The sequence below is a fragment of the Bos javanicus genome, chromosome 6 (assembly GCF_032452875.1).
Source record: "Bos javanicus breed banteng chromosome 6, ARS-OSU_banteng_1.0, whole genome shotgun sequence".
In the NCBI taxonomy this organism is placed as follows: domain Eukaryota; kingdom Metazoa; phylum Chordata; class Mammalia; order Artiodactyla; family Bovidae; genus Bos; species Bos javanicus.
Window position 1 is genome coordinate 85,695,681 of NC_083873.1, and position 25,859 is coordinate 85,721,539.

Below are 25,859 nucleotides of genomic sequence, written 5' to 3' on the forward strand. Positions count from 1 at the left end.
ATACATTATATCTTCATATTAACACTGTTAAACATGGACAACCAATGACTAGAGCTAGGAAGATTTATCAGTCATGAAAACCACATTTTGTCAAGTCAGAAGAGATATTCATGATAGGTAAAATCTCTTTACCCACCAAAATACAGTCTTTCAGAAAGAACTCATTAGGTAGCATTTAGTTAACACAGTTAAATTTTAGTCCATTTTTTCCCAAGTCTCTTAGGTAGGTAGATGCCTTGTTAGTGCAAAATGAATGAACTTTTGGCTGGAGGTAAAAGGAGAGTGGTGATGTTAGTACAACATAGACAGATAAACTGTTACTTGAGTGATATCCTGCTTACAGAAAGAATCTGGGGTTGGATAAGGAAATGCTTTATTTTAGACACTGATATAAAGGTGAATACTTTCATGGAAACACAACTCAATATTTTTAATGTAATTATTATTTCTATACATTGTTACAATTTTCAAGCTTTTAGGTATTTCTCAGTGGTATTTTGTGTACAAACTTTCATTATTGAGTAAGTTTAAAAGAGAGGACTACACCTTACATATTCAAATCTCTCAGTTCCTAGCTACTCAAAGTGTGTCACATAGATTCCCAGCAGTGCTATCACTTGAGAACTCGTTAAAAATGCAGAAACAGAGGATATACCTCAGATCTACTAGATCTGAATCTGATTTTTAACATGATATCTTAGTGATTCATAAACACATTAAAGTTTAATAAGCACTGTTTTAGTTCACTATTCTGTGTAAATATCAAATTGTGTAAGATTTCATTAACAAAAAATCTCATTAATAAAACTAAAAAGTTCTCCTTTCAATTCCCCTTTCATATTCCATTCCAGGTTTTCTTCAATTGTGGTCACTATTAGAAATTTTGTCTTTACCTTTCTGTACATTTTCAATGCATATATAAATATAAAAATATAATTCATAAATTCTCAAAAGTTAGCAAGTCCATGAAGTAGGAAAATAATTTGGGCACAAAATAGTTAGATGGAATTCTTCAAAGATCGTGTTCTAATAATGGATAATTTTAAATGAGTACTTATTTTATTTCAGTTCAGTCGCTCAGTCCTGTCTGACTCTTTGCGACACCATGAACCACAGCACGCCAGGCCTCCCTGTCCATCACCAACTCCCGGAGTCCACATAAACCCATGTTCATCGAGTCGGTGATGCCATCCAACCATCTCATCCTCTGTCGTCTCCTTCTTCTCCTGCCCTCAGTCTTTCCCAGCATCAGGGTCTTTTCCAATGAGTCAACTCTTCGCATCAGGTAGCCAAAGTATTGTAGTTTCAGCTTCAACATCAGTCCCTCCAATGAACACCCAGGACTGATCGCCTTTAGGATGGACTGGTTGGATCTCCTTGCAGTCCAAGGGACTCTCAAGAGTCTTCTCCAACACTATAGTTCAAAACCATCAATTCTTCGGTGCTCAGCCTTCTTTATAGTCCAACTCTCACATCCATACGTGACTACTGGAAAAACCATAGCCCTGACTAGATGGACCTTTCTTGACAAAGTAATGTCTCTGCTTTTTAATATGCTGTCTAGGTTGGTCATAACTTTCCTTACAAGGAGTAAGCATCTTAATTTTATGGCTGCAATCACCATCTGCAGTGATTTTGGAGCCCAGAAAAATAAAGTCAGCCACTGTGTCCACTGTTTCCCCATCTATTTGCCATGAAGTGATGGGACCAGATGCCATGATCTTAGTTTTCTGAATGTTGAGCTTTAAGCCACCTTTTTCACTCTCCTCTTTCACTTTCATCAAGAAGCTCTTTAGTTCTTCACTTTCTGCCATAAGGGTGATACCATCTGCATATCTGAGGTTATTGGTATTTCTGCCAGCAATCTTGATTCCAGCTTGTGCTTCTTCCAGCCCAGCGTTTCTCATGATGTACTCTGCATATAAGTTAAATAAGCAGGGTGACAATATACAGCCTTGACGTACTCCTTTTCCTATTTGGAAACCAGTCTGTTGTTCCATCTCCAGTTTTAACTGTTGCTTCCTGACCTGCATACAGTTTTCTCAAGAGGCAGGGCAGGTGGCCTGGTATTCCTATCTCTTTCAGAACTTTCCACAGTTTATTGTGATCCACACAGTGAAAGGTTTTGGCATAGTCAGTAAAGCAGAAATAGATGTTTTTCTGGAACTCTCTTGCTTTTTCGATGATCCAGCGGGTGTTGGCAATTTGATCTCTGGTTCCTCTGCCTTTTCTAAAACCAGCTGGAACATCTGGAAGTTCATGGTTCATGTACTGCTGAAGCCTTTTTTTTTTTTTTAATTTCTTATATTTTATTTCAGGCACTCTTCTAAGTGTGTGACCTTTTTCCTCTCAACCACATAGGAAGTGGGTATTACTAAACAGATGGGAACATAGAGACAAAATGAGGTTGCAAAATTACACTGCTGGTCATTGAAAGCCAGAAATTAAACTTACAATTTGACCTTGAAGCATTGTCTTGCAACCACTACATTCTACCTCTTTACTTAAACAGTGCTCACTTAAGATTTCCAAAGACCAATTGACAGAGTATCAAGTTAAAAAGGACATTGTTTTAAATCCAAATATAAAATCTATCATAGGTTCCACTTTTCCAGTACTATCATATATTCAGAATATAAAACTTCCTGAAAAGAGCTTTGTTTTAGTTCTGGATACTAAAATTCTATTTATACAATATCTAAGAGTAATCATTAATGATCTTATTGTGTATCTTTTCTTAGATTCCAAATGGCATATGGATTTCTAGAGAAAAACAGAAATATCTTTCACATTTCTCAGTAACTTTCCTTCTGGAAGGTTGACTGTTTGTTATACAATTAAGCAACACTTTCCTAGAAGACTAATCAGTCAAATGTTCCTGGGAGAACTTTGACAAACCAGTTTGAAACTTCAAATTCTGAATTTTTCACTGTCTCAAACAAAGTCAGTCCTCCAAAGAGGTTTGGATCTGGACTAGAATATTTAGCAACAATGTACATAATCTTGCAGGGGATAGTGTGTCTCTTAACTCATAGTTTTGTTTTTCAAAAATCTATGTTTATTACTAATAATGGTTTTTTTGTGTGCTAATTTTTCTAATAAGTTTAAATCTAGTAAGTTTAATTTTTTTTTCATTATTGAAATTTGAAAGTCAAGAAAGCTTAGTTCTCCCTTACCCAGTCTATTTCTGGTTTCATTTCTTTAGGGATTTTGTTGGATTTTCAAAACAGGTTGTGATATCACTAGAGTATCTATGCCCTTGAGCTCTTAAATTAGTCCAATCTATATCTATTGTTTTGTTATAATTATTAAGAGTAGACCCTTTTACTATTATAAATGATCAATGTTAGATGACCAACTTTATGGTCACCCTATGTATGACTGTTACATCAGAAAATTAATATTTTTCTTTATTCACAAGGCAAAGGCCCATTTGACTACAAATAGTCTAAATATGTGTCTCAAATTTAAGCCTTGTTTAGTAGTTGGAAGTGAAGAATTTTAAGTGATAAAGCAAATTGAAAATATCAATATAAATCAAATAAATGTAGGCTAACATTTTGCATGATTTGGCATTATATAAATCTACAATCCCTTTCACGGATCACAAATTTGTTGTGGTGAAGAGCCTTGAGTAACTCAATGAAGCTATGAGTCATGTCATACAAGCCTCCCCAAAATGGTCAAGTCATACTGAAGAATTCTGACAAAATGTGGTCCACTGGAGGAGGGAATGGCAAACCACTGCAATATTCTTACCATGAGAATCCCATGAATAGTATGAAAAGGCAAAAAGATACGACACCAGAAGACGAGCTCCCCAAGTCAGAAGATGTCCGATATGCTACTAGGGAAGAGCAGAGGGCAGTTACTAATAGCTCCAGAAAGGATGAAGCAGGTGGGCCAAAGCAGAAATGACTGGTTGTGTCTGGTGATGAAAGTAAAGTCCAATGCTGTAAAGAACAGTATTGATTAGGAACTTAGAATGTTAGGTTCATGAATTAAGGCAAGTTGGATATGGTCAAGCAGGAAAGAAATCAGTGAACTAAAATTGGCAGGAATGGGCAATTTAATTCAGATTACCATTATATCTATTACTGTGGGCAAGAATCCCTTAGAAGAAATAGAGTAGTCCTCATAGTCAAAAAAAGAATCTGAAATGCAGTGCTTGGATGCAATCTCAAAAACAATAGAATGATCTCCATTTGTTTCCAAGGCAAACCATTCAACATCACAGTAATCCAAGTGTCCCAACCATTCACGCTGTTGATGCTGAAGATGACCTGGTCTACAAAGACCTACGAGACCTTCTAGAACTGACACCAAATAAATAAATCAATATCCTTTTCATCATAGGGGATTGGAATGCAAAAGTAGAAAGTCAAGAAATACTTGGAGTAACAGGAAATTTTGCTTTGGAGTTAAAAATGAAGCAAGTCAAAGGCTAACAGTTTTGTCAAGAGAACACATTGGTCATAGTGAATACCCTCTTCCACCAACACGAGATGACTCTGTACATGGACATCAGCAGATGATCAACACTGAAATTGGATAGATTATATTCTTTGCAGCCAAAGATGGAGAGACTCTATATAGTCAGTAAAAAATAAGACCTGGAGCTGACTGTGGCTAAGATCTTGAGCTCCTTATTGCAAAATTCAGGCTTAAAAAGAAAATGGAGAAAACCAATGGACAATTCAACTATGACCTAAATCAAATCCCTTATGATTATACAGTAGAGGTGATGAATAGATTCAAAGGACTAGATCTGGCTATTACATTGTACAGGAGGCAGTGACCAACACTATTCCAAAGGGGGGGTGGGTGGAAATCCAGAAGTTAAAGTGGTTATCTGAGAAGGCTTTACAAATAGTTGAGAAAAGAAGAAAGAAAAGAGAAAAAGAAAAGAAAGAGAAGCAAAAGACAAAGACAAAGGAGAAAGGGAAAGCTATACCCAACTGAATGCAGAGTTCCAGAAAATAGCAAGAGAGAATGAGAAGGCCTTCTAAATGAATAATGCAAAGAAGTAGAGGAAAACAATAGAATGAGAAAGACTAGAGATCTCTTCAAGAAAACTACAGCCGTCATGGGAATATTTCACAAGGGAATATTTCCCACTTCCCAAGACCTTCCACCAGGGATCTTCCCAACCCAGATGGGCATGAAAAAGGAGAGAAATAAAAAGGACTTAACAGAAGCAGAAGAAATTAAGAAGAGGTGGCAAGAATAGTATTACAGAAGAACTGTATTTAAAAGGTCTTAATGACCCAGATAGCCACAGTTGTGTAGTCTCTCATCTACAGCTTAAAACTCAATGTTCAAAAAACTAAGTTCATAGCATACTGCCCCATCACTTCATGGAAAATAGTAGGGGAGGGGGAGAAGGTGGAAGTAGTGTCAGATTTTATTTTCTTGGACTCAAAATCACTGCAGACAGTGATTATAGCCATGAAATTAAAGGACGCTTGCTCCTTGAAAAGAAAGTTCTGAAAAACCTAGACAACATATTAAAAAGCAGTGACATCACTTTACTGATAAGTGTCTTTATAGTCAAAGCTATGGTTTTTCCAGTAGCCATGTACAGATGTGAGAATTGGACTATGAAGAAGGATGAGTGTCAAAGGACTGATGTTTGCAAATTGTGGTGGATACACTCCTTTGGGTGCGTGCTAAGTCATTTCAGTCACGTCCAACTCTTTGCGACCCAGTGGACTGTCGTCTGCCAGGTTCCTCTGTCCATGGGATTCTCCAGGCAAGAACAATGGAGTGGGTTGCCATTTCCTCCACCAGGGGATCTTCCCAACCCAGATATTGAACCTGCATCTCTAATGTTTCCTGCATTGGCAGGCAGGTTCTTTACCACTAGTGCCACCTGGAAAGTCCGGATACACTCCTGGGAAAGACAAAAGTAGAGTATTACAATGCAGCAAGCATTTTTGTTCTCAGCTCCTTGAATAAATTAGAGTGAATAGAAAACATTAGTATCTTGTTGAAATTGATGTGAAACAGACAGTAAGGAAGATAATATCTAAAGAAAACTTCAATATGGGAAATTATAGTCTTTTCTATCTTCAAAGTGGACAGCCTGAACAGTTTTGAAATTTCTTTTAATACAAAATAATGTTCCTGTCATATAACTGTGAATACACTGAAAATATCACTATAGATTTTTTAAAGTATATAATATGATTCCTTTCTTATAAACAATGAGTTGCAATCAACAAGTTTTTAAAGCTCTCACTTGTATAGATTATTTTTTAGAACATAATATTTTTCTACAATGTATAATGCCAGTTAATTCTAGGAGTACAATTAAGAATTGGAGAGATAGGAATTTTTTTCTTTTACTTGTTTACTTTAAAAGATGGAAAATCAGAGTTATGGTTTATTTTTTGCAATATTTAAAAATTATAATTCTTGAATAACTATTAATTTTAATTAAATAATCTGTAATGAGAATCCTCCTACCAATGCAGGAGACGTGAGTTTGACTCCCGGGTAGGGAAGATACCCTGCAGAAGGAAATGGCAACCCACTCCAGTATTATTACTTGGGAAATCCCATGGACAGAGGAGACTGGCAGCCTGCAGTCCATGGGGGTCACAAAGAACTGGACACGACTTAGAAACTAAACAACAACAATTTATACCAGAATGAATGAACTAGTTACCACAACTAGTACACCCAAAATGAACAAAAAATAGCTTGGTGGTATAATTAAAATGCCACCAAAGTTTATACAATAATTGTATTTTCTTTTTGCAGGAAAAAGATTAGACCACATATAATGTAACTTATTTCACAAGGTAAATAACTATAATAAATAATATGGATTAACTGAGTTTTAAAAGGTGAAATAAATAATGAATTCTTCTCATGGTCTTGTATGTTAATAAAAATTGAAAAATTTTGAAGACCCCATTTTGTCCCAAGAATTTCCTTTACAGGTATTGAATTTTTCAAAGGTTACAAAGGAAATTTTATTGATATAATAAATGCATGTTCTCATAATAACCATAAATCTAGGGTTTTGTTGGGGTTTTTTTTTGTTTGTTAATTTAGAACAATGCCATTCCATTTCCTGTATAATGAGTCACTTCTTTGTTGTAAACTCTCCTTAGAATTTCTTGGGAGAGGAACTGAACAGAACATTGATTTCCTATGTGAGAGAATTCTTAGAATTTAAATAAACCTATTGGTTAAACTGAAACCACAAAATTAGCATTTTACTAATCAGTAGGTTTAAATAGCTTGGAAGCAAAAGTCTGCCATCACCTTGATCATCAACCCAGCTTGCTGCTTCTTCCCAGTCTTGGGTTCAAGGTATTATGTATACATATAACAAAATTTCTATGATTTTCCTCTGTCTCATCTTTCATTCTTCACTAATACGCAGTTGTAACTTTTCTATGTGATTGCAAGTATTGGTACTTTCCTATGATATACTGTTAGCTTAAAAATATATTTGCAAATGTTGATACTATCTATCTCAGAGCTATAGGTGAAAAATTAAATACTTTTATAAAGACCAAATTGATCATTTTTAAACGAAATTCTTATATACTGAAAATGTAGATACATAACTTCAGTATAGATTTATGGTAAAATAATTTGAATCATTTTTGTCAAATTCTGTAAAAAGTTGTCATACAGAATAATTTATAATATTTTTGTTTTCATAGAAATAACATTTCTGGTAGAATATTTCAAGGCCATTTTTATTTTGTGTAATTAGGTTAATAAAATTAATTTTATAAAGGAAACGTCAATGATAGACAATTAGATATAAATGACTACTTTTATAAAGATGATTAAATTTGGATATTTGTAAGGATACAAATATATGAAAACAGTAAACTCATTTGGGGCCTATAAATATGTCTTTTTTAACAAATGCAGGTAGATTCTACAGTTTGTAAACTGAAGCAGCCTATATAAAATAACCTGTCATTAGTTTGCTGACTAAGGTATAAACAAATTTCATGTATAATCTAATTTTTCTTATGTATCTGAAACGCATTTTTCCAGCACATATAAATGTATGTATTTTGGGGTCTTGCAATTTAACGGAACTCTAGGAGTCAAACATGATATGTTTGACTTATGATTCTGTTTAATCATCTTCATACAGTCATGTCATGGATATATCAACCAGCAAAATTAAGTAATAGCTAGATCCTTTTAAAAATTTAATGAAGGTTAATAGTTTCTACATAATGCACAAACAATGTTTTTCATGAAGACTCTGAAAGAGCAGGCTAAAGGATAAAGACATTTAAAAAAATTACAGATATTAAATGTAATTTACCAGTGGGTTTTAGTTTATCAATTTTAACAAATCCAATGATCTAAGAGGAAATTTCTTTTTAATTTTTATTGTAGTATTTTAAAATTTGTAATATTTAAATATTGATGCTTCTCTATTCCTCTGACAAAACCCTACTATTACTTTCAGGATCAAATGCTTTACTTTAAAGTGTAGTAAGATATTGGTATTTCTTATCTTACATAAGCACTAAGCAAAATAATTTGAATGGTAAATATTTATATTGAAGAGCAAAATTAAAAACTAAATGAATAAAAATATTACTTTCAAGTGAAACAACTTTTATCATAATATACTCCTTCGTTGGAAAAATCAAGAATTTTTTTTCATGAATCAAATTTTATTATAAGACCTAACTATTTTATTTTCTTACATAGATCTTGACAACCATGAAACTTTTCATCCTTACCTGTCTTGTGGCTGTTGCTCTTGCCAGGCCTGTGAGTACAGTAGAGAATTTAGAAGATTCTAGATTCTTGTTTGAAGTCATCTCAAATGCAATTTGATGCAAGTCTCATCAAGTGCAAGATATTGTAGTTGTAAAGAATTTGATGGTCTCTAATTAGCTATTAAAGTGTTGATATTAAAGCTATGGTAATCCACATTTTGATCATTATTATTTAGTTTATTCAAACTTAACTCTAAATAAAATTTCTAACTTGAAATATAAACACCTCACAATTAAAAATTTAAAAAAAAAAGAAATAAGGTAATTAACAATACAATAAAGAGCATCAAAGAAGGTAACTAGTCTCTTTGCCTGGGTCCATTATAGGCTTAACATATTTGTAAACATATATATATCCAATATTGTATTACCAAATATACTGCTGCTGCTGCTAAGTCACTTCAGTCGTGTCCGACTCTGTGCGACACCATAGATGGCAGCCCACCAGGCTCTGCCATCCCTGGGATTCTCCAGGCAAGAACACTGGAGTGGGTTGCCATTTCCTTCTCCAATGCATGAAAGTGAAAAGTGAAAGTGAAGTCTCTCAGTCGTGTCCGACTCCTAGCAACCCCATGGACTGCCAGGCTCCTCCATCCATGGGATTTTCCAGGCAAGAGTACTGGAGTGGGTTGCCATTGCCTTCTCCAACCAAATATACTATTAAGCCCTATATTCCAGTGTATCCATTTTTGGAACCTAAATCAAACCCTCATTTGAGATGGCTCATGCCAACCAATATTTCCCAAGGTACAGAAAGTTTGGCTCATTCAGCTGATTCAAAGATCTAATAATTTGGTCCTTGTAGAAAGAAAAACTAGATAATGTAAAGTAACTTAAGTTTCTTCTCAAAAAACAAATTCAGTTATTAATGTGAAACAAAAAGTTATTCTGTTCCTTTGTGACCTCTGCTGCTAAGTCGCTTCAGTCGTGTCTGACTCTGTGCGACCCCATAGACGGCAGCCCACAAGGCTCCCCCCGTCCCTGGGATTCTCCAGGCAAGAACACTGGAGTGGGTTACCATTTCCTTCTCCAATGCATGAAATGTGAGAAGGGAAAGTGAAGTCGCTAAGTCATGTCTGACTCTTAGCGACCCCATGGACTGCAGCCCACCAGGCTCCTCTGTCCATGGGATTTTCCAGGCAAGAGTACTGGAGTGAGGTGCCATTGCCTTCTCCGTTGTGACCTCTAGATAATGATAAATAAATAAATAGGAATCAACTGACAAGAAAGTGATTCAAATAAGATAATAGTTTTGGATATTTGGACACTCAAACTATCAAATACAGATGAAAAAGTTTCTGAAATGCTGAGATATTCTATTGTTAAACTCTTATTTTCTAAATTGTAAATAATGAAGGATCACTAATAATCCAGCTTCTTAACCAATAGAGTTCTGTCTGTGCTAAACCCTAAGCATCAAAAGAAGGAAATATCTGACAGTAAGTTACAAAAAAAGGATCCAAGTTCTTCAGAAATGTGTCATTGGAGTAGTCCATATCTTTTCCTTTTATCAGTGAAACAGATATAGATCCCCCAGCAAACAGATTCTTTAATCCTTTTCCAAAGAAAACATCATTTTTTAATGCTAACATTTAACAAACATAAATCTTGTTCCCACAGTTAAAATGCAGATTGAGTTAAAATTTTATATAATTTAATTTATGATAAAAAATAAAATCCAGACAAACAGTATTTCAGATTATCTTTTGTCTTTTTATATACTTTTCTCCACCATATTCTAAAAACAGAAGATAATTTACTTTTCTTGATTTTTGTCAATAAATTTTTTTTCCCTCCCAGGGGAACTTGGTGTCAAATTTAGCTGTTAAAATACAAACTTCTTAAACAGCACTATTAAATGTATAGTATTACATGTGCCTTGTGATATTATTATTATTGTATTTTGAGTGCTTTTGGTTTTACGATTCTTGCAATTTTTTTTTTAACAGAAACATCCTATCAAGCACCAAGGACTCCCTCAAGTAAGTGTTCTATTCTATGTTCCAAGAACTCACTGTAAATTGTGTAACTTAAGTGATGATAAATTGCTAATATATATATTGTAGTCTCATTCCTTCCTTCTCTAGAAAACAGCCAGTTTCACATTCACTGAGGTGTAATATCTTCAACTATTGAGCTGAATATTGATCTGCTCTCACAAACCTTTTTAGAGAAGAGGGCATTTGGACTTACATATTTATGATTAATAAAAATTTTATTATGCAAGAGCAGTAGTTAAACAGAATATGTATATGTGGTCTATTTTACTGTATTATTGATTCTTTCTATCTCTTCTCCTTGCACTCAAACATATGATTTACAACTTGATCTCAATTTACACACTGAGTATTAAATTAGATACTCTATCACACACTTTTACAAGAGTAATTAATCTTCCACCCTATCCACTGCTCAGTTCATTTTTTAATCTTTACAGAATGAGCCAGACAGCAGAGAGATAAGGTTCTTTCTTTACCCCAACTAATTTCTCTTTCAGTTAGCTATGATAAATACTGAATATCTTCTTCATTTCAATTTTCATTTGTATACATTCATTTCAATTGTATCCAGATACTCAGATAGTTGATTACCCTCTCACTTCTCTGTTTTCATTACATTCCTGTTTAATTCCTCCTTTGACATTTGATAAGTATGAACTGACTAAACCTATAGGCCTGGTAAAGAAGGAACCAAATATGGTGTCTCTTTCAGATTTTAAAATAAAATCATAAAACTGAAACTAATTATCTCTTATTTTACCTAAGAAATATTTTGGTTTACCTAAATAAATGGAGAATTTGTGTTCAAATGGAAAAACATTCTCCTTTTCTGACTGTGTTTTTCACCTGTACAATTCACAATTTAATTCCTACAGGAAGTCCTCAATGAAAATTTACTCAGGTTTTTTGTGGCAGTAAGTATTATCTACTTCTTCAATGACAAATGTATTTTTCTGGAAAAATCAACTCAATTTCTATTTACAAACATTTTTTCACTTGGTCAAATATTTTCATTTACTCACCCAAGCAACCACAAAGAATATTGAAATTATATATGCAAATATTAAAAAGCTGCTTTAAATATTAATCTGTACCTATACATTTGACTCTCTGTAAAACACTTACGATGTTTTGTGCATAATCTATGTAAACTTTACAATTTCCATTCTCATTATGATGGAATGTTTTATCTCTACAATACCCTGGATGTGTTGTGTCTTCTGTAATTTCATGACTGAATTGTCAAATAGAACACAAATAGAAATTTTATTTCAAGACCAGTATTTAAAAGATTTGATAGGCAACCCAATTTAGCCTGAATGATTTTTAATATAATCTTTTTCCCTTGTAGCCTTTTCCAGAAGTGTTTGGAAAGGTAAGAAATTCTGAACAGAATATACTGCAGAATTAACAAAGCATTTTATTCTATGTTATTTATGGTGTTATGCCAATTCTTTATTGCCTTTTTGTGAAAAAATCACTTAGATTATTATTAGATTATTGAACCAGACAGAGAGATGAAGATAACTCAGAACTATGACTTAAATAAGATGAAAGATAATAATAGTCAAATTTACTGGAACAAAATTTTTTAAATATTTTTAAGCGCACAGTAATGAACTGACAGCTTAAATAAAGAAAACTTAGCAAGGAGATAATACAAGAAATAATATTGCAAAAAATATTAGTGCATTCACAAAAAGCATATTTATTTTTTAATTTGCAGCAGCAAAATGTAAGATACATTTCTTATAGATATCCATTCATTCATGTTTCTCTCTTCTTTTCTGTCCTTAAGGAGAAGGTCAATGAACTGAGCAAGGTAAGGAACATAAATGATATTTAAATTATTTTAAAGTTATCTCAAAATCATATTTTGCAACCTACAATTTATTGGTTTTGACAAAGAGAATTTTTGAGGGAAAAATTTTCGTATGAAAATAAGAAAACTTTGTTAAGGTGGTATGTCAAAAAATGCTTGTGCAGTATGAAAAACATTTTAGAAAAAAAAATTTCATGTAACATTTATACTTTTCTTGAACTTTCAAAATGACTGATGAGATCTACTGAGAATTCTGAATATTGATTTCATTGATTTAACTTTGCAACTATGAGGAGACAAGGCATTAGTATAAATGAATGAATGGATAAAAGAATGAATTAGTGCAATTATGGACTGACAGACTATTTTCACTGATTGCCAAAACAGAAAAAATGTTTTATTGAGTACTACATGAAGCAATATATCTGCTCCAAGAATGTTTTACATAGTCACAAATGATTTTTTTACTTTCTTTAAACACAAGTTTTTGATCAAGGTTGTTTTTCAAAGTTTTAATAGCTTTGTTATTAAAAAAACATACAGGTATTTAAAAATTTACACCTTCTTAATTATTCTTCATACCTGACTAAGTAAATTTTCTTGGCAGGATATTGGGAGTGAATCAACTGAGGTAAGATTCTTTATTCTAAAACTATTAAATATAATATAAGGGAAATAAAGAAGTAAAAAATATCCTAATCAAATATCCTTTAAGTATCCTAATCAAAATGAATGAAAATTCTCTAAGGCCAAAACTAAAACAGATATCTCTAATTCAAAGAAAAAAAGATGCAATATGTATGTTGACCAAAATTGGCTGGATAACTAAACCAACATAGTATTTTGAGCTTAAATTCTATGGAGCGTCTCACTGCTCTCTATACTGCTATGGTCATGGAAACTGGACACAACATACTACATGGAGAAAATTCATTTTGCTTAAATATTTATACATCATTGAATCAATGCTTTGTGTACTTTTATTTATCACATAATCTTTAATCCAATGCTCTGGTTTGTCATCCAAAAGCAAAGTTTAAAAAAAAAGAAGTTAGGCTAGTTAAAGGAAAATGTAGGATATTTACAATGATTTATCAAAACATAGAAAAATCTACAGTACTTTTTATTGAACTCTAAAATGCAGATTAAAGAGAAAAATTCTTCAGTTAGCCTGGTAGGTAGGCTTTTTTTTAATTTTCCTTACCACTTCACTATTGCCACCCATTTCTATTTCCTTTGGCATCCATTTTATTTGGTAATTATCATTTTATATTGGAATGTTTGTCATGAAAAATAAAATTAATTCTCTTTTCTTTCATAAGGATCAAGCCATGGAAGATATTAAGGTAAGATCTTTATTTTAATAAACTCTACACTTATATATCATAAATAGGATATGCTCTATGCTTTAAGAAAGCTATCCACTGCAATTGTGTGATTGAACTCCTCAAGCAGTGCTATCATACCCAAGAATGTACAATGTTGTGCCAGATAAAGTTAAAGTAAGGAGAGTAAATTTGACATTTACATGATCAGGAGAAACTTTGCTTCTTTATTAAAATCAAGAGTAAAAAGCAAAATGTGCATGAGTGTTTAAAAATGAAACAACCGACTCAAAAAATTAAAACCTTGTTTCTGTCATCCCAGGGTAAGAGTTCACTCTCTTGTGTGTTGAGGGTGGTCTTTGGGCAGAAAGAATCTATTGCAGCAATTATGTAGGATCAGTGGGCTATGCTGTTGTTCAGTCGCTCAGTCATGCCTGACTCTGTGACCCCATTGACGAGCATGCCAAGCTTACCTGTCCTTCACCATCTCCCAGAGCTTGCTCAAACTCACGTCCATTCAGTCACGTCCATTCAGATGCTATCCAACCATCTCATCCTCTGACATCCCCGTCTCCTCCTGCCCTCAATCTTTCCCAGGACCAGGGTCTTTTCTAAAGAGTGGGTTCTTTGCATCAGGTGGTCAAAGTATTGCAACTTCAGCTTTAGCATCAGTTCTCCCAATGAATATTCAGGATTGACTTCCTCTAGTGATTCCTCCACTCTTCTCCAGTAACATGTTGGGCACCTACTGACCTGGGGAGTTCATCTTTCAGTGTCATATCTTTTAACCTTTTCATACTTTTCATGGGGTTCCCAAGGCAAGAATGCTGAAGTGGTTTTACATTCCATTCTCCAATGGGCTATGCTACCTAATCTCAAAACATGGGAAAATATTCATTAGCCCACAATACTTTTTACTCAACTTTCCCAAGAGATGACTATTTTGCTGCACATTAGAATCAATATCTCAGTATGTACTTGGGAACAGAAATCATATCCATATGTAAATATGAACATCTGTGACTTAGGAAAAAAACTAAATGTTTCACAGAGTAGAACTTTTAAAAGTTCATGTAATTTTAGTTCCATTCTGAAATTGATTGTTCTCTTTTAATATTTCCAATTTATTTACATCAAAATTGCCCCAAGTGTATATGGGAATATAAACTCAACCCAGGGTTTCAGGTAGCCCAGCTCAATAGGATTCTTCATTCCAGGTTTCATTTTTATCACAAAAATTCATATGCATTTGCATTCTACTCAAGAAAGTATCTGTATTTGTTTTAATAAAAAGGTTTTAAGTTACAAAGTAAGTTATTACACTCCCCTCTCCAACATATTTTAAATAAAATTGACAATCCAAAAAAAAGTAAATTTTATTGGCCCTGAATCTTTTTATACCCAATTGTTTTCACTAAAAACTAGTTAGCAACCCAGTATGAAAGTGTGGAATAGTTTCCTTCTAATTCTAAAAGTCTCAGAGGCAGTAACAATGATTTTCTTTCTTTTAGCAAATGGAAGCTGAAAGCATTTCGTCAAGTGAGGTATACCATTTTTATGTTAATTCAATATCCCAATTAGAAAATGTTTATGAAAGTTTGTTGAACCATAAAGTTTACGTGTCCCTTAAGGTTTCATTGCATAAGGCACTATGTATGCAGCTCTATCCTAATTTTAACATACAAGGCTGTCAACCCCCAAAATGTAAGAAAACAATTATTTGTCAAAGACAAAATTATAGATTTCTTTCTGAGCAAATAATCCTATCTGTATATCTGTGGTGTCCAAACATTATTTTTCTAATTTTTTTTTCCTTTCCAGATTTTGGTAGAACTAAATCTTGTCACTGAAAATTACAATAATGGCTATGTTCTAAATTGTGAAATTTAAACATGATATATCCTTTGTGGAACTCAATCAATTCTATGTTAAAGAGACACTGGAACCCTTTGTTATTTGTTAACCTAGAGGAGAAAAAGAGAAGGCATACAAGGTGATGAAGTCCTTAAACTTTGGGAGCAGAACTTCATCCAATTTACAAAATAAACCCAGTTCCATTATGCAGAGTTTCTGTGAAGTCAGTTAAAAGTGAATACTTCACAATCCAACATTCTGAATAACTTCCCTGGTGAAAGTAGTGAGAAGAGAAAAGAGAACATGTACTTTGACTGTTCATCTTATCTAAATTACTCAGGAATTTGTGGCTAAAATCAGTTTACCACAGATAAGCTATGATGTATCTGGTTAATTAGCATTTTTATCTTGAATGTAAATTAATGTCATAAAACTAACAATACATGTTTTTTATTTTTTTAAGGAAATTGTTCCCAATAGTGTTGAGGTGAGATATATCTACTAAATTTAAAATATATTAACATCATCCAGGATATCTTAAAATTTAATTAAACTTTTTATTTTTTGAATTTTTTAGCAGAAGCACATTCAAAAGGAAGATGTGCCCTCTGAGCGTTACCTGGGTTATCTGGTAAAATTTTATTAAAAGTTAATCAAAAACCAATGTATCAGGGAATGAGCAAGAATGTTGTATTGATAAATTATCTCTCCTTTTCAATCTGCTAAACTTAAAGTAAGCAGTCTAACAGATTCTAGCAGTATAACTGATCCCTTCTGAAAATAAAACTGACAACTTTTTTAATCACAGATATTTAATTCATACTCTCATTTGACAAATTGTGTATTACAGTTTACTTTCAGATCTGATTAACACAGTATTGAAATGGCACGCTATAGATTTGACCAGACTTGAGTTTGACTCTAAGCTCTACGTTTTACCAGCATGTGGTATTAGACAATTTCCTTATCTGCTGTAAGTCTAGAACCTAAGTTCCAAAGTGACAAAATAATAATAAATATTTAAAGCATATAAAGCAATTAATACAAATAAGACATAGTGCAAAGTAAAGTGAAGTCGCTCAGTCATGTCCGACTCTTTGCCACTCCATGGACTATAGCCTACCAGGCTCCTCTGTTCATGGGATTTTCCAGGCAACATTTCCTTCTGCAGCGGATTTTCCCGACCCAGGAATCGAACCCAGGTGTCTCGCACTGTAGACAGACGGTTTACCGTCTGAGCCATTTTGAATTGCAAAGTAAGCCCTCGGTAAATGTGGCTAGTATCAGAAACATCATTTTTCCCTTCATCCAATATTCTGATTTAATTTGCAAAAATCAGAAAACAAATGGGGCTTCCCAGGTGGTGCTAGTGGTAATGAACCCCTCTACCAACGCAGGAGACTGCTTGATCACTGGGTTGGGAAAATCCCCTGGAGGAGGGCATGGCAACCCATTCTAGTATTCTTACCTTGAGAATTCCATGAACAAAGGAGCCTGGAGGGCTATATCCATAGGATCACAGAGAGTTGGGTACAACTGAGGTGACTAAGCACTGCACAGAAAGCAAATCTGTTTTCAATTTTCTTAGCAATTCTGATATAATATTCACTGTAATCAAAACTGCCTCAGTTCAGTTCAGTTCAGTCACTCAGTCATGTCCAACTCTTTGTGACCCCCTGGACCGCAACACACCATGACTCCCTGTCCATGACCAACACCCGAAGCTTGCTCAAGCTCATGTCCATTCAGTGATGCCATCCAACCATCTCATCCTCTGTCCTCTTCTCCTCTCCTGCCTTCAATCTTTCCCAGAATCAGATCTTTTCCAATGCATCAGTTCTTCAAATCAGGTGGCCAAAGTATTGGAGTTTCAGCAAAAGTCTTTCCAGTGAATATTCAGGACTGATTTCTTTTAGGATTGACTGAATACTTATTTATATCTGACTGCATTATAATATATTTTAAGTTAAAAATAATGTAACAAAGTAGTTTTTCTAATATTAAAAACAAAGAAGAAGAATTAGGCTAATCCAAATTCTCTGTGGTAGAAACAACACTAAAGTAAGATTATTAGTTTCTCATTATTTACTCCTGGGAAAGGGATACTATGATAGATGGTATCCACGAAATTGACAATATTTTTTCTTTTTGAATAGGAACAGCTTCTCAGACTGAAAAAATACAAAGTACCCCAGCTGGTAATATTTTATTATAATAATACAAAATTAAGTCTACAGAATTAAAATAATTAAATGAAATTTACTTTGACTAAATTCTACATCAAATCATGTTAGAGCCTCCCAAATGATTCGTTATACTCTGGAATTTATTCTGTATTTATTTTCCCAAATTTAGTTCTGAGTGGTGATTCCATATATATGCCTCCTTGTGAAAGCACAGATCATTGCCAAATAAACATTCCATTTAAGAAAACAGTGTAGACTCTGTAGAAGGAATCAGGGATCCCATACATTCAAATTGCTTTTGTCAAAATTTTCTAAGAAAGAATCGGCAAGTTGATTGATCTCATTGTCTCTAGACCCGTTTCCTTTATAGTTACTTTCATTTCCTGACATTGTTTTGAATATTGAATGAGCAATCTCCTATTCAGTTATCCCTGAGGCTAGCTTGTGGCAAGTCCAATAAAGTGTTCATAAAGTCTCTCCTTCCCCTAATCCCTAGACTCTATAAAATTTGCTATGTTCATGAGACCTTTGACAATATTATGAAGATTTTGTTTTGTTTAATCACAGATAAGCTATGATGTGTCTGGTTAATTAGCATTTTTATTTTGAATGTAAATTAATGTCATAAAACTAATAATACATGTTTTTTATTTTTTAAGGAAATTGTTACCAATAGTGCTGAGGTGAGATATATTTACTAAATTTAAAATATATTAAATGCACTATAAGATGTGCATTTGAACTATGAAGTCATAAACTATCTGCTGATAGTACGGATAGATCAAAAAAGTATCTATTAGCACAATCCAGCTTCACTATTATCAGTCCTTTTGAGTGTCATAGTTTTTCACTTGGGAGGCCATAAATTTTTCTTTTAGTTATACCAAATAAGCTTGGTTAATTAGGACTTTAGGGAAAAGGACTTGTCTTAATTTAGCAAAATTACATTTTCACATTTTTATTCTGTTACAATTGTAGGAAGGAGGAAGTCAATAATGAATTTAATTTGGACCTCAGTGTCACTCTTGCTTCAGTTTCCAAGTTGCTTCTGTTGCCTTGGACTTAGAAGCCAAATAAATTTAGATATATCAGTACCCCAATCAAACTTAGCATTACTAATCTAAGAAATTACATGAATAATATATTTTAGCACCTTAGTTATGATATGATTAGGCAGTAACCTCCATAAGTGTTAGAACGATATGGTCCTGCTCTTAGTGTTCATTGTTCATAGTGTTCACTGCTCATAGTATTCATTATTATTTATATCATAGATGGTCCCTAGCATTTAGCGTAGACCCCCAGTGAATGAAAGTGCCTAGCAAATGTCTGTGATTCACACATGAGTGAAATCAATGTACTAAAATAAAGTGATCTCTCTTTCTGAGGAAGCTATTCATGACCATATAAGATTATTAAATCTAGAATATCTTAGTATTTTCTTCAAGTGTTGTTTTTATAGTGTGTGTTCCTCTTTCTTTTTTAACAGAAATAAATATAATCCAAGGGAGAAGTTTTTCTACTACCCATATTTGATAATGTTTTATTTAAAATTTATAAAAGATAAAATGTAAACAAGTGATTAATAGTCATGAACAGAAAATATGTAGTCCTAGGAAACTGGTGGATTATTTTCCCCCAAATATGAAACTTATAGATTCTTTATCCTTCCAAATTATAGTAAGTATAACATTGAGTTGAATATTTTTTTCTAAAGTTAGAAAATGAAAGCTATATTGCTAATTTTAAAAATTTTGGCAGAGAATACAGTTTATACTAATCTTCACAGATGATGCTATATTCTTGGTAATTGTAAAATGAATGTGTTATATCAGAAGATATCTAAGTAACTTAGAACATATTTCCTTCTATTTAGGAACGACTTCACAGTATGAAAGAGGGAATCCATGCCCAACAGGTAATATTTTGCTTAATGAATTACATACTGATAATATGTTGCAAAGTTTAAATATGTTTGCTTTTAAATAGCTTCACAATTTTGAAGAGACTTCTTTCTTCTCAGGTGGTTATTTTTCACTCCCAACTTTCTGAAACAAGTTGTAGTAGTCAATCTGAGAAAGGAGAACTATTTGTCATTCTTCTTTGGAATGGGAGCTGCTCTATTCTGTCCGTTCTCCCCTGACAGCAGCACCCTTTGTAATTCTAAACACTATGAAGTGTTCATTTCCATGGTTATGTTAATTTCTCTTTTAAGGTATTCCTAAATTTTATATCTTTATGTCCATGATTTTATTCTTAAATTCAATTGATATTTAGGAAATTCAAACTCATAATTATGCTCTTTCAAGCAAGCCATTTGGAGATTTATTAATACTAATTTAAACCTTTAGAAGAAACTGTCTGGAGAGATATTAAATGTTTCTGTCAAAAAACCTTTCTGATGTTCTGTTTTCCCTTCCATCTGTACAGTGTATTTATCTGTAATATATAATAGAAACTGATTCTTCCTCTGCCCTGCATTTCATTGATTCAATAGTGTTCCTGGGGCTTCTGATTTCATTTTTAAGGTGACAACCAGATACTGTGAAATATGTGCTGCTATTACAATTCTGATTCCTATCAAAAGCTATGCCAATTTCAATCACTACTGTCATTTGGTGAATCTTATGAGGATTGTGTATGTTTCGTATGTCTTAGAAGAAATAGTATCTAGATAATGCAATTGGCAAAATTATTAGTGTGAATTCCCAGATCTCTAACATGAAAAGCATTTCAAAAAGTTTGCTTCTTACATTTTTTGGTTTTATTCAGCCTTAAAAGATCACCCCTACTCTTTTTTTTCTTTCCAGAAAGAACCTATGATAGGCGTGAATCAGGTAAGTGTGTGTCTGTCTGTGTGTATTTTAATACTGCCCCAAACTATCTATTGGTAACCACTGTTTTTTAGAAGTTATTTTACTAGTTGCATCAAGAAGTAGTGCTCTGCCAGTATTTCTTAGTTGTTGACTGGTGTTGGACTCTAACATTGCTGGTTCCAGCATTGCTATGAAAGATCAGATCTAAGTTGCCAAAGGAAATGAAAGAACAATTCTATGGCCATCCCTGAGTGAAGAGAGCTTCAGGTCAACTTTTAAGTTAGAACAACCTCAATCAACTATTCATATCGTTCAAATTCGACTTTTTATTAATCTACAGTACTGTCTGGGCTTCTTGAGTTTTCAGTCTTAGATCTAATCTTATGACCTTGGGCAAACTGTGTTCTTCTCTCTAAGCCCTGCTCTTTCATTTGTGAAATTAATATGAATCTATCAATTCATTGTCTTCCAAAACTCACATATCTTGAGTTTTGCAGTGTTTTTTTTGTGTCTTCACTTTTAAAGGTGGTAACTGCATTCAGTTCAATTTCTTTGGTCCATTGATAATTGAGCTTACATATAGTATGCTAATTTTAAAAATAAACCATACAATGAAAACCATGGGGTTTTATAAATATGAATCTATAAGGGATTAAACAAGATTCAAAACACAGTAGTCATCAATAAATTTTATGATAATTATTCCTTAATATGAATCATATTTCGCTCTCAATTTCTTCTAAAATTCTCTCTTCACTCATGGGCCAAAGTAAGAGAAAAGAAAAGACAATTATGTACTTCACTGAGTTCTAAAGAGTACACTATCCTCACCTTTCCATGTAATTTTAAAAAAAGAGGGTAATCATTCTAATCTTAATGTGAACATTTGGTAGTAATACTTTAGTCTATTATGGCATTTAACTGGGTTGGAATCACAAAACTATTTTTCCCTCTCTCTCTTTTAAGGAACTGGCCTACTTCTACCCTGAGGTGAATTTATTTTATTTTTTATATTAACACTAATAAGAGAAAATCTCAGATATCATATTTATTATAATCATTAGGATAGGCAACCACAGCAAAACTTGAAATGCTTTCTTTGGTTTTTCTAATTCCATCAAAGAACATGTATTTTCTACCTGAATATATAAAGAATTACATTAATACACAGAAACAAATAAAAGGCCATGATAGATTAACAGAGGTACCTATTCCAAAATTTCAGAAAAGAAATAATGTTTTTGCACCAAAACCTTATAGTTATGAAGGGGCACTGGGCTAGGAATTAAGAATTCTTTTCTCTTTATTCTTGGCATTTCTGAAATCCCTGTATTATTCTGGGACGAGGACTCTCCCTTTCTTTGAGCTCATTGTCTTCATGGAAAACTAAACTATAGAACAGAAAGGCAAAAATGACCTTCTCTAGTCCAAAAACCCATGAGTTTATAAATTATATAATAATTAAATTCACACTACCACTTTCCTCTGGACTTTAATAGCTGGACCTGTGTTAGTAATGCAGGTTCTTAGAGTTCAATACTGACTATTGATCTTAAAGAAGTGATTTATTCATTACCCCTCAGGTACCCCAAGAAAAGCCCTTTCCAAAATTTCCTTACTGTGACTTACCATAGGGAAGAGTTTGATTTCTCTGTTTTCCTCACAGAGTAAACATCTCTTGTGATGCGAATAGCCATGTCTGAAATGAATGCAATGATTCATTTTCAGAGATTCAAAACTGATTTCTCATACACTGTTGCTTTTTCAATGGTCTTTCTCTCTAGCTTTTCAGACAATTCTACCAGCTGGATGCCTATCCATCTGGTGCCTGGTATTACGTTCCACTAGGCACACAATACACTGATGCCCCATCATTCTCTGACATCCCTAATTCCATTGGCTCTGAGAACAGTGGAAAGACTACTATGCCACTGTGGTGGTAAGTTCTTTTAAATGACTGCATATTGTTGCCTTATCAAAGGAAATAAAAGAAAACATAATATAAAAATAGATTTAGAATAAGCATGACACATAAATGCTTAGTGTCCTATACTAGAATTTTCTGAAATGGAAAATTGATGATAACTTTCTGGTATATGGCTAATGTTAATCCATTACTCAGGAACATGTGGAGCAGTGCTAGCTATAGGATGAGTGATAATCATTCTGATGAAAATAGGAAAATTTTCTCTCCAAAGTAAAAATACAACTTTATCCTCCTTGCACTTTTGCTAATCTTTAAATGCCTTTCTTTTGATTATATCCATGATATACATTAGAATGCATTGTGGGGGATAAACTGCAGATTTTGGCATTCCTAAAGTCCCAACTTGAAATCCTGATCTTTTTTTTTTTTTGCTTACTTGAAATAATATAATGATGCTTGTTTTTATAACCTTGAAGGTGATTAAATATAATAATCTATTAAGCATACTGCTGGGAAAATTAGTGCTCATTTTTTGATTTAGCAAAATTTTATTACTGAATACCTTACTCACATTTTACCAATTTTTGCTCCTTCAGAAGAGTCGAGTGAATTCTGAGGGACTCCACAATTATGGTCTTTGGTAAGTTGGAAACTGCTTGTCTAATCATTGATCCTCTTTTCATACGAGAGCTCAGTACAAAAGTACAACGTGTAGACTATACAGTTGTTTTGCTGGTCCTCTAGTCTAGCTATATTTAGACACATTACACTTAGATAATGTCAATAATTAAATTGGCTTCAACATTTTTTGTATTATAGTAATATCAAATTTAAGTAGCAATAAAACTAGCTAATTTTAATTAATATAATTTATTATATTGAAATTTTTATACAAGTATAGGAGTGTGGGTGTTACTAATTCTGGTGACCCCAACAGTGGAATCCTATTCTTTATGATCACTGAAATAGAAATACTTAACACATCACATAGTTAAATCAAGTGTTTGTCTATTAAGAAGAAAACAGATTTAAATGTCCATAGATGTGTTTTGAGTACTTCAATTTACTATATAGGAGCTTGTAGTTGTGTGTGTGTGTGTATGTTCCCTTTCTAGTGGTGGAAACTTCCCTTATAACAGATCAAAAGAAGGAAAATAAAAGTCTGACGTACTTGGAAGTTCTTACTTTGAATTATTTTGCCATATTTTCTGTTACTGCAAAAGAAAGTGCAACCTAGTCATAAATTGCCTGTAAAACTTAAAAATCAGGAGCAGTGGGTATGTGTTAGTAACAGGAGACACATATAACTTTGTGAACTTCATCTTAAGATGAAGAGAAAATGACTATTAAAGTGTATCTTATCATAACAGTACCTTCTCCCTTCAAAACATGCAGCATAACTAACCACATATTTCTTTTTTGGTTTACAGATGGTTCTGAAAATTCCATGCTCTACATGTCTTTTCATCTATCATGTCAAACCATTCTATCCAAAGGCTTCAACTGCTGTTTTAGAATAGGGCAATCTCAAATTGAAGGCACTCTTTCTTCTTGAGTTCTCTACTGTATTTTAGATAGTGTAACATCCTTAAGTGAAATTGTCCTAACAGCTTGTTACCTAAATTCCAGTAGTATCATGCTGGTATAAAGGCCACTGAGTCAAAGGGAATTAAAGTCTTCATTAAATTTCTGTATGGAAAATGTTTTAAAAGCCTTTGAATCACTTCTCCTGTAAGTGCCATCATATCAAATAATTGTGTGCATTAACTGAGATTTTGTCTTTCTTCTTTTCAATAAATTACATTTTAAGGCACTATTCCTATTTTTTGTCATTATTCCATTGGAAGGAATTTACACAACCTTGTGAGTTTGTATGTATATAACATTTTGTTTTCACTAAATTTTTATGACATTTTCAACCACATTTTAATGAAAAATTTCAAATGTTCACTTCTAGCTGATCCTGGTAGATTATAAACTGAGTCTAAGATCTTTCATTTGAAGTCAACTGTTTATAGAATATTTTCCATGTGAACATGGACGTGGCTGCAGAGAGAACAGCAGTGTAGTAGTTGTGGGTACACTGGCAATTTGAACAACCTGGTTATACTGTTTAATTTGGCAGGACTTTTTGGAGCTCAATCCATTTGATTATACTTGAGTTTATAACTAGGTAGATTACAAAGTAAAGATTGTAAAGGTTAACACAGGACACACAGTAATAGAGCATTCATAGTGAGCTGTTCAGTGTCCTCTAAAACTCTAATGAGTAATTACTTCTCAAAATGACAACAGCTGCTTACTCTGATATCTTTAAAACCCCAGGTGAAATTTATTTTCCCGGCTTTATTCTAGGATTCCCAACCAACCCAATCTGTCATGACTCTTTAAGAACCTTGTATGACCCAGGTCACAAAACACAGGTAATAAGGTCTCTTGTACAACAGTTTAGACCATCTATATCAGTTGTTCTGTTTCTTACTGATTATGTAGATATGTATACATAACATTGAAACATGTAATTTTTGCCTTGAAAAATTTTTTTTAAAAATCCACTTAGTATTAGGTCTTCTGCCTCCTCTATGTTAAGTACAAGGTGCAACAACTTGTTATTCAATCTAGAGAAGGTTTGTCAACATACTCAGAATACTGGACCTGGCAGAAGTTAACGGAGGGTGCAGATTCATACGTCTTCATAAAATGTATTTCCCGGCTTCTGTCATCATGTCAGTTCCCAAAGAATCAGGAAAACACAATTTCATGTGTTGTGAATCCTATAGATAATGCCATCCATTTAATGAATGTCTTGTAAACAGTAGCATGATAAAAGTCACGTTTTCTGTAGATTAAACTGTGGTACAAACAGGCCAATATCACTGATGAACATAGATGCAAAAATCCTTAACAAAATTCTAGCAATCAGAACCCAACAACACATTAAAAAGATCATACACCATGACCAAGTGGGCTTTATCCCAGGGATGCAAGGATTCTTCAATATCCGCAAATCAATCAATGTAATACACCACATTAACAAATTGAAAAATAAAAACCATATGATTATCTCAATAGATGCAGAGAAAGCCTTTGACAAAATTCAACACCCATTTATGATAAAAACTCTCCAGAAAGCAGGAATAGAAGGAACATACCTC

The 25,859-nt window shown here is 33.3% G+C and overlaps 1 protein-coding gene and 1 long non-coding RNA gene across 7 annotated transcripts; one reads left to right on the plus strand and one right to left on the minus strand.

The window, feature by feature from the left end:
• Positions 1-356: 356 nt before the first annotated feature.
• Positions 357-22,581, minus strand: LOC133249646 (uncharacterized). The gene is made up of 2 exons (XR_009737040.1): positions 22,407-22,581; positions 357-5,893 (listed from the first exon to the last, which is right to left on the minus strand). It is a non-coding gene; the product is annotated as an uncharacterized LOC133249646 (long non-coding RNA).
• Positions 7,215-24,520, plus strand: CSN1S1 (casein alpha s1). 6 transcript variants are annotated; one of them, XM_061420380.1, is made up of 18 exons: positions 7,215-7,323; positions 8,704-8,766; positions 10,724-10,756; positions 11,650-11,688; positions 12,126-12,149; positions 12,573-12,596; positions 13,204-13,227; positions 13,919-13,942; positions 15,433-15,465; positions 16,239-16,262; positions 16,353-16,406; positions 17,932-17,973; positions 18,621-18,644; positions 19,838-19,879; positions 20,772-20,798; positions 21,744-21,767; positions 23,301-23,344; positions 24,135-24,520. In XM_061420380.1, coding segments are annotated over exons 2-18 (534 nt in total). In that variant the 5' UTR covers positions 7,215-7,323; positions 8,704-8,715; the 3' UTR covers positions 24,136-24,520. The 6 variants fall into 6 exon arrangements, with proteins under 6 accessions (XP_061276364.1, XP_061276359.1, XP_061276360.1 ...); XM_061420375.1 differs by lacking the exon at positions 24,135-24,520 and adding an exon at positions 22,562-22,716 and having other exon boundaries at positions 7,216-7,323; positions 23,301-23,348; XM_061420376.1 differs by lacking the exon at positions 24,135-24,520 and adding an exon at positions 22,562-22,716 and having other exon boundaries at positions 7,216-7,323; positions 16,356-16,406; positions 23,301-23,348.
• The last annotated feature ends 1,339 nt before the right edge of the window (positions 24,521-25,859 follow it).

Bases quoted from the DNA above. Each gene is read 5' to 3' on its own strand.
- CSN1S1 (XM_061420375.1), top strand. From the start codon at position 8,716: ATGAAACTTTTCATCCTTACCTGTCTTGTGGCTGTTGCTCTTGCCAGG. The intron at 10,757-11,649 runs GTAAGTGTTCTA...TAATTCCTACAG, and splicing joins AGCACCAAGGACTCCCTCAA to GAAGTCCTCAATGAAAATTT. The intron at 12,150-12,572 runs GTAAGAAATTCT...TCTGTCCTTAAG, and splicing joins TTCCAGAAGTGTTTGGAAAG to GAGAAGGTCAATGAACTGAG.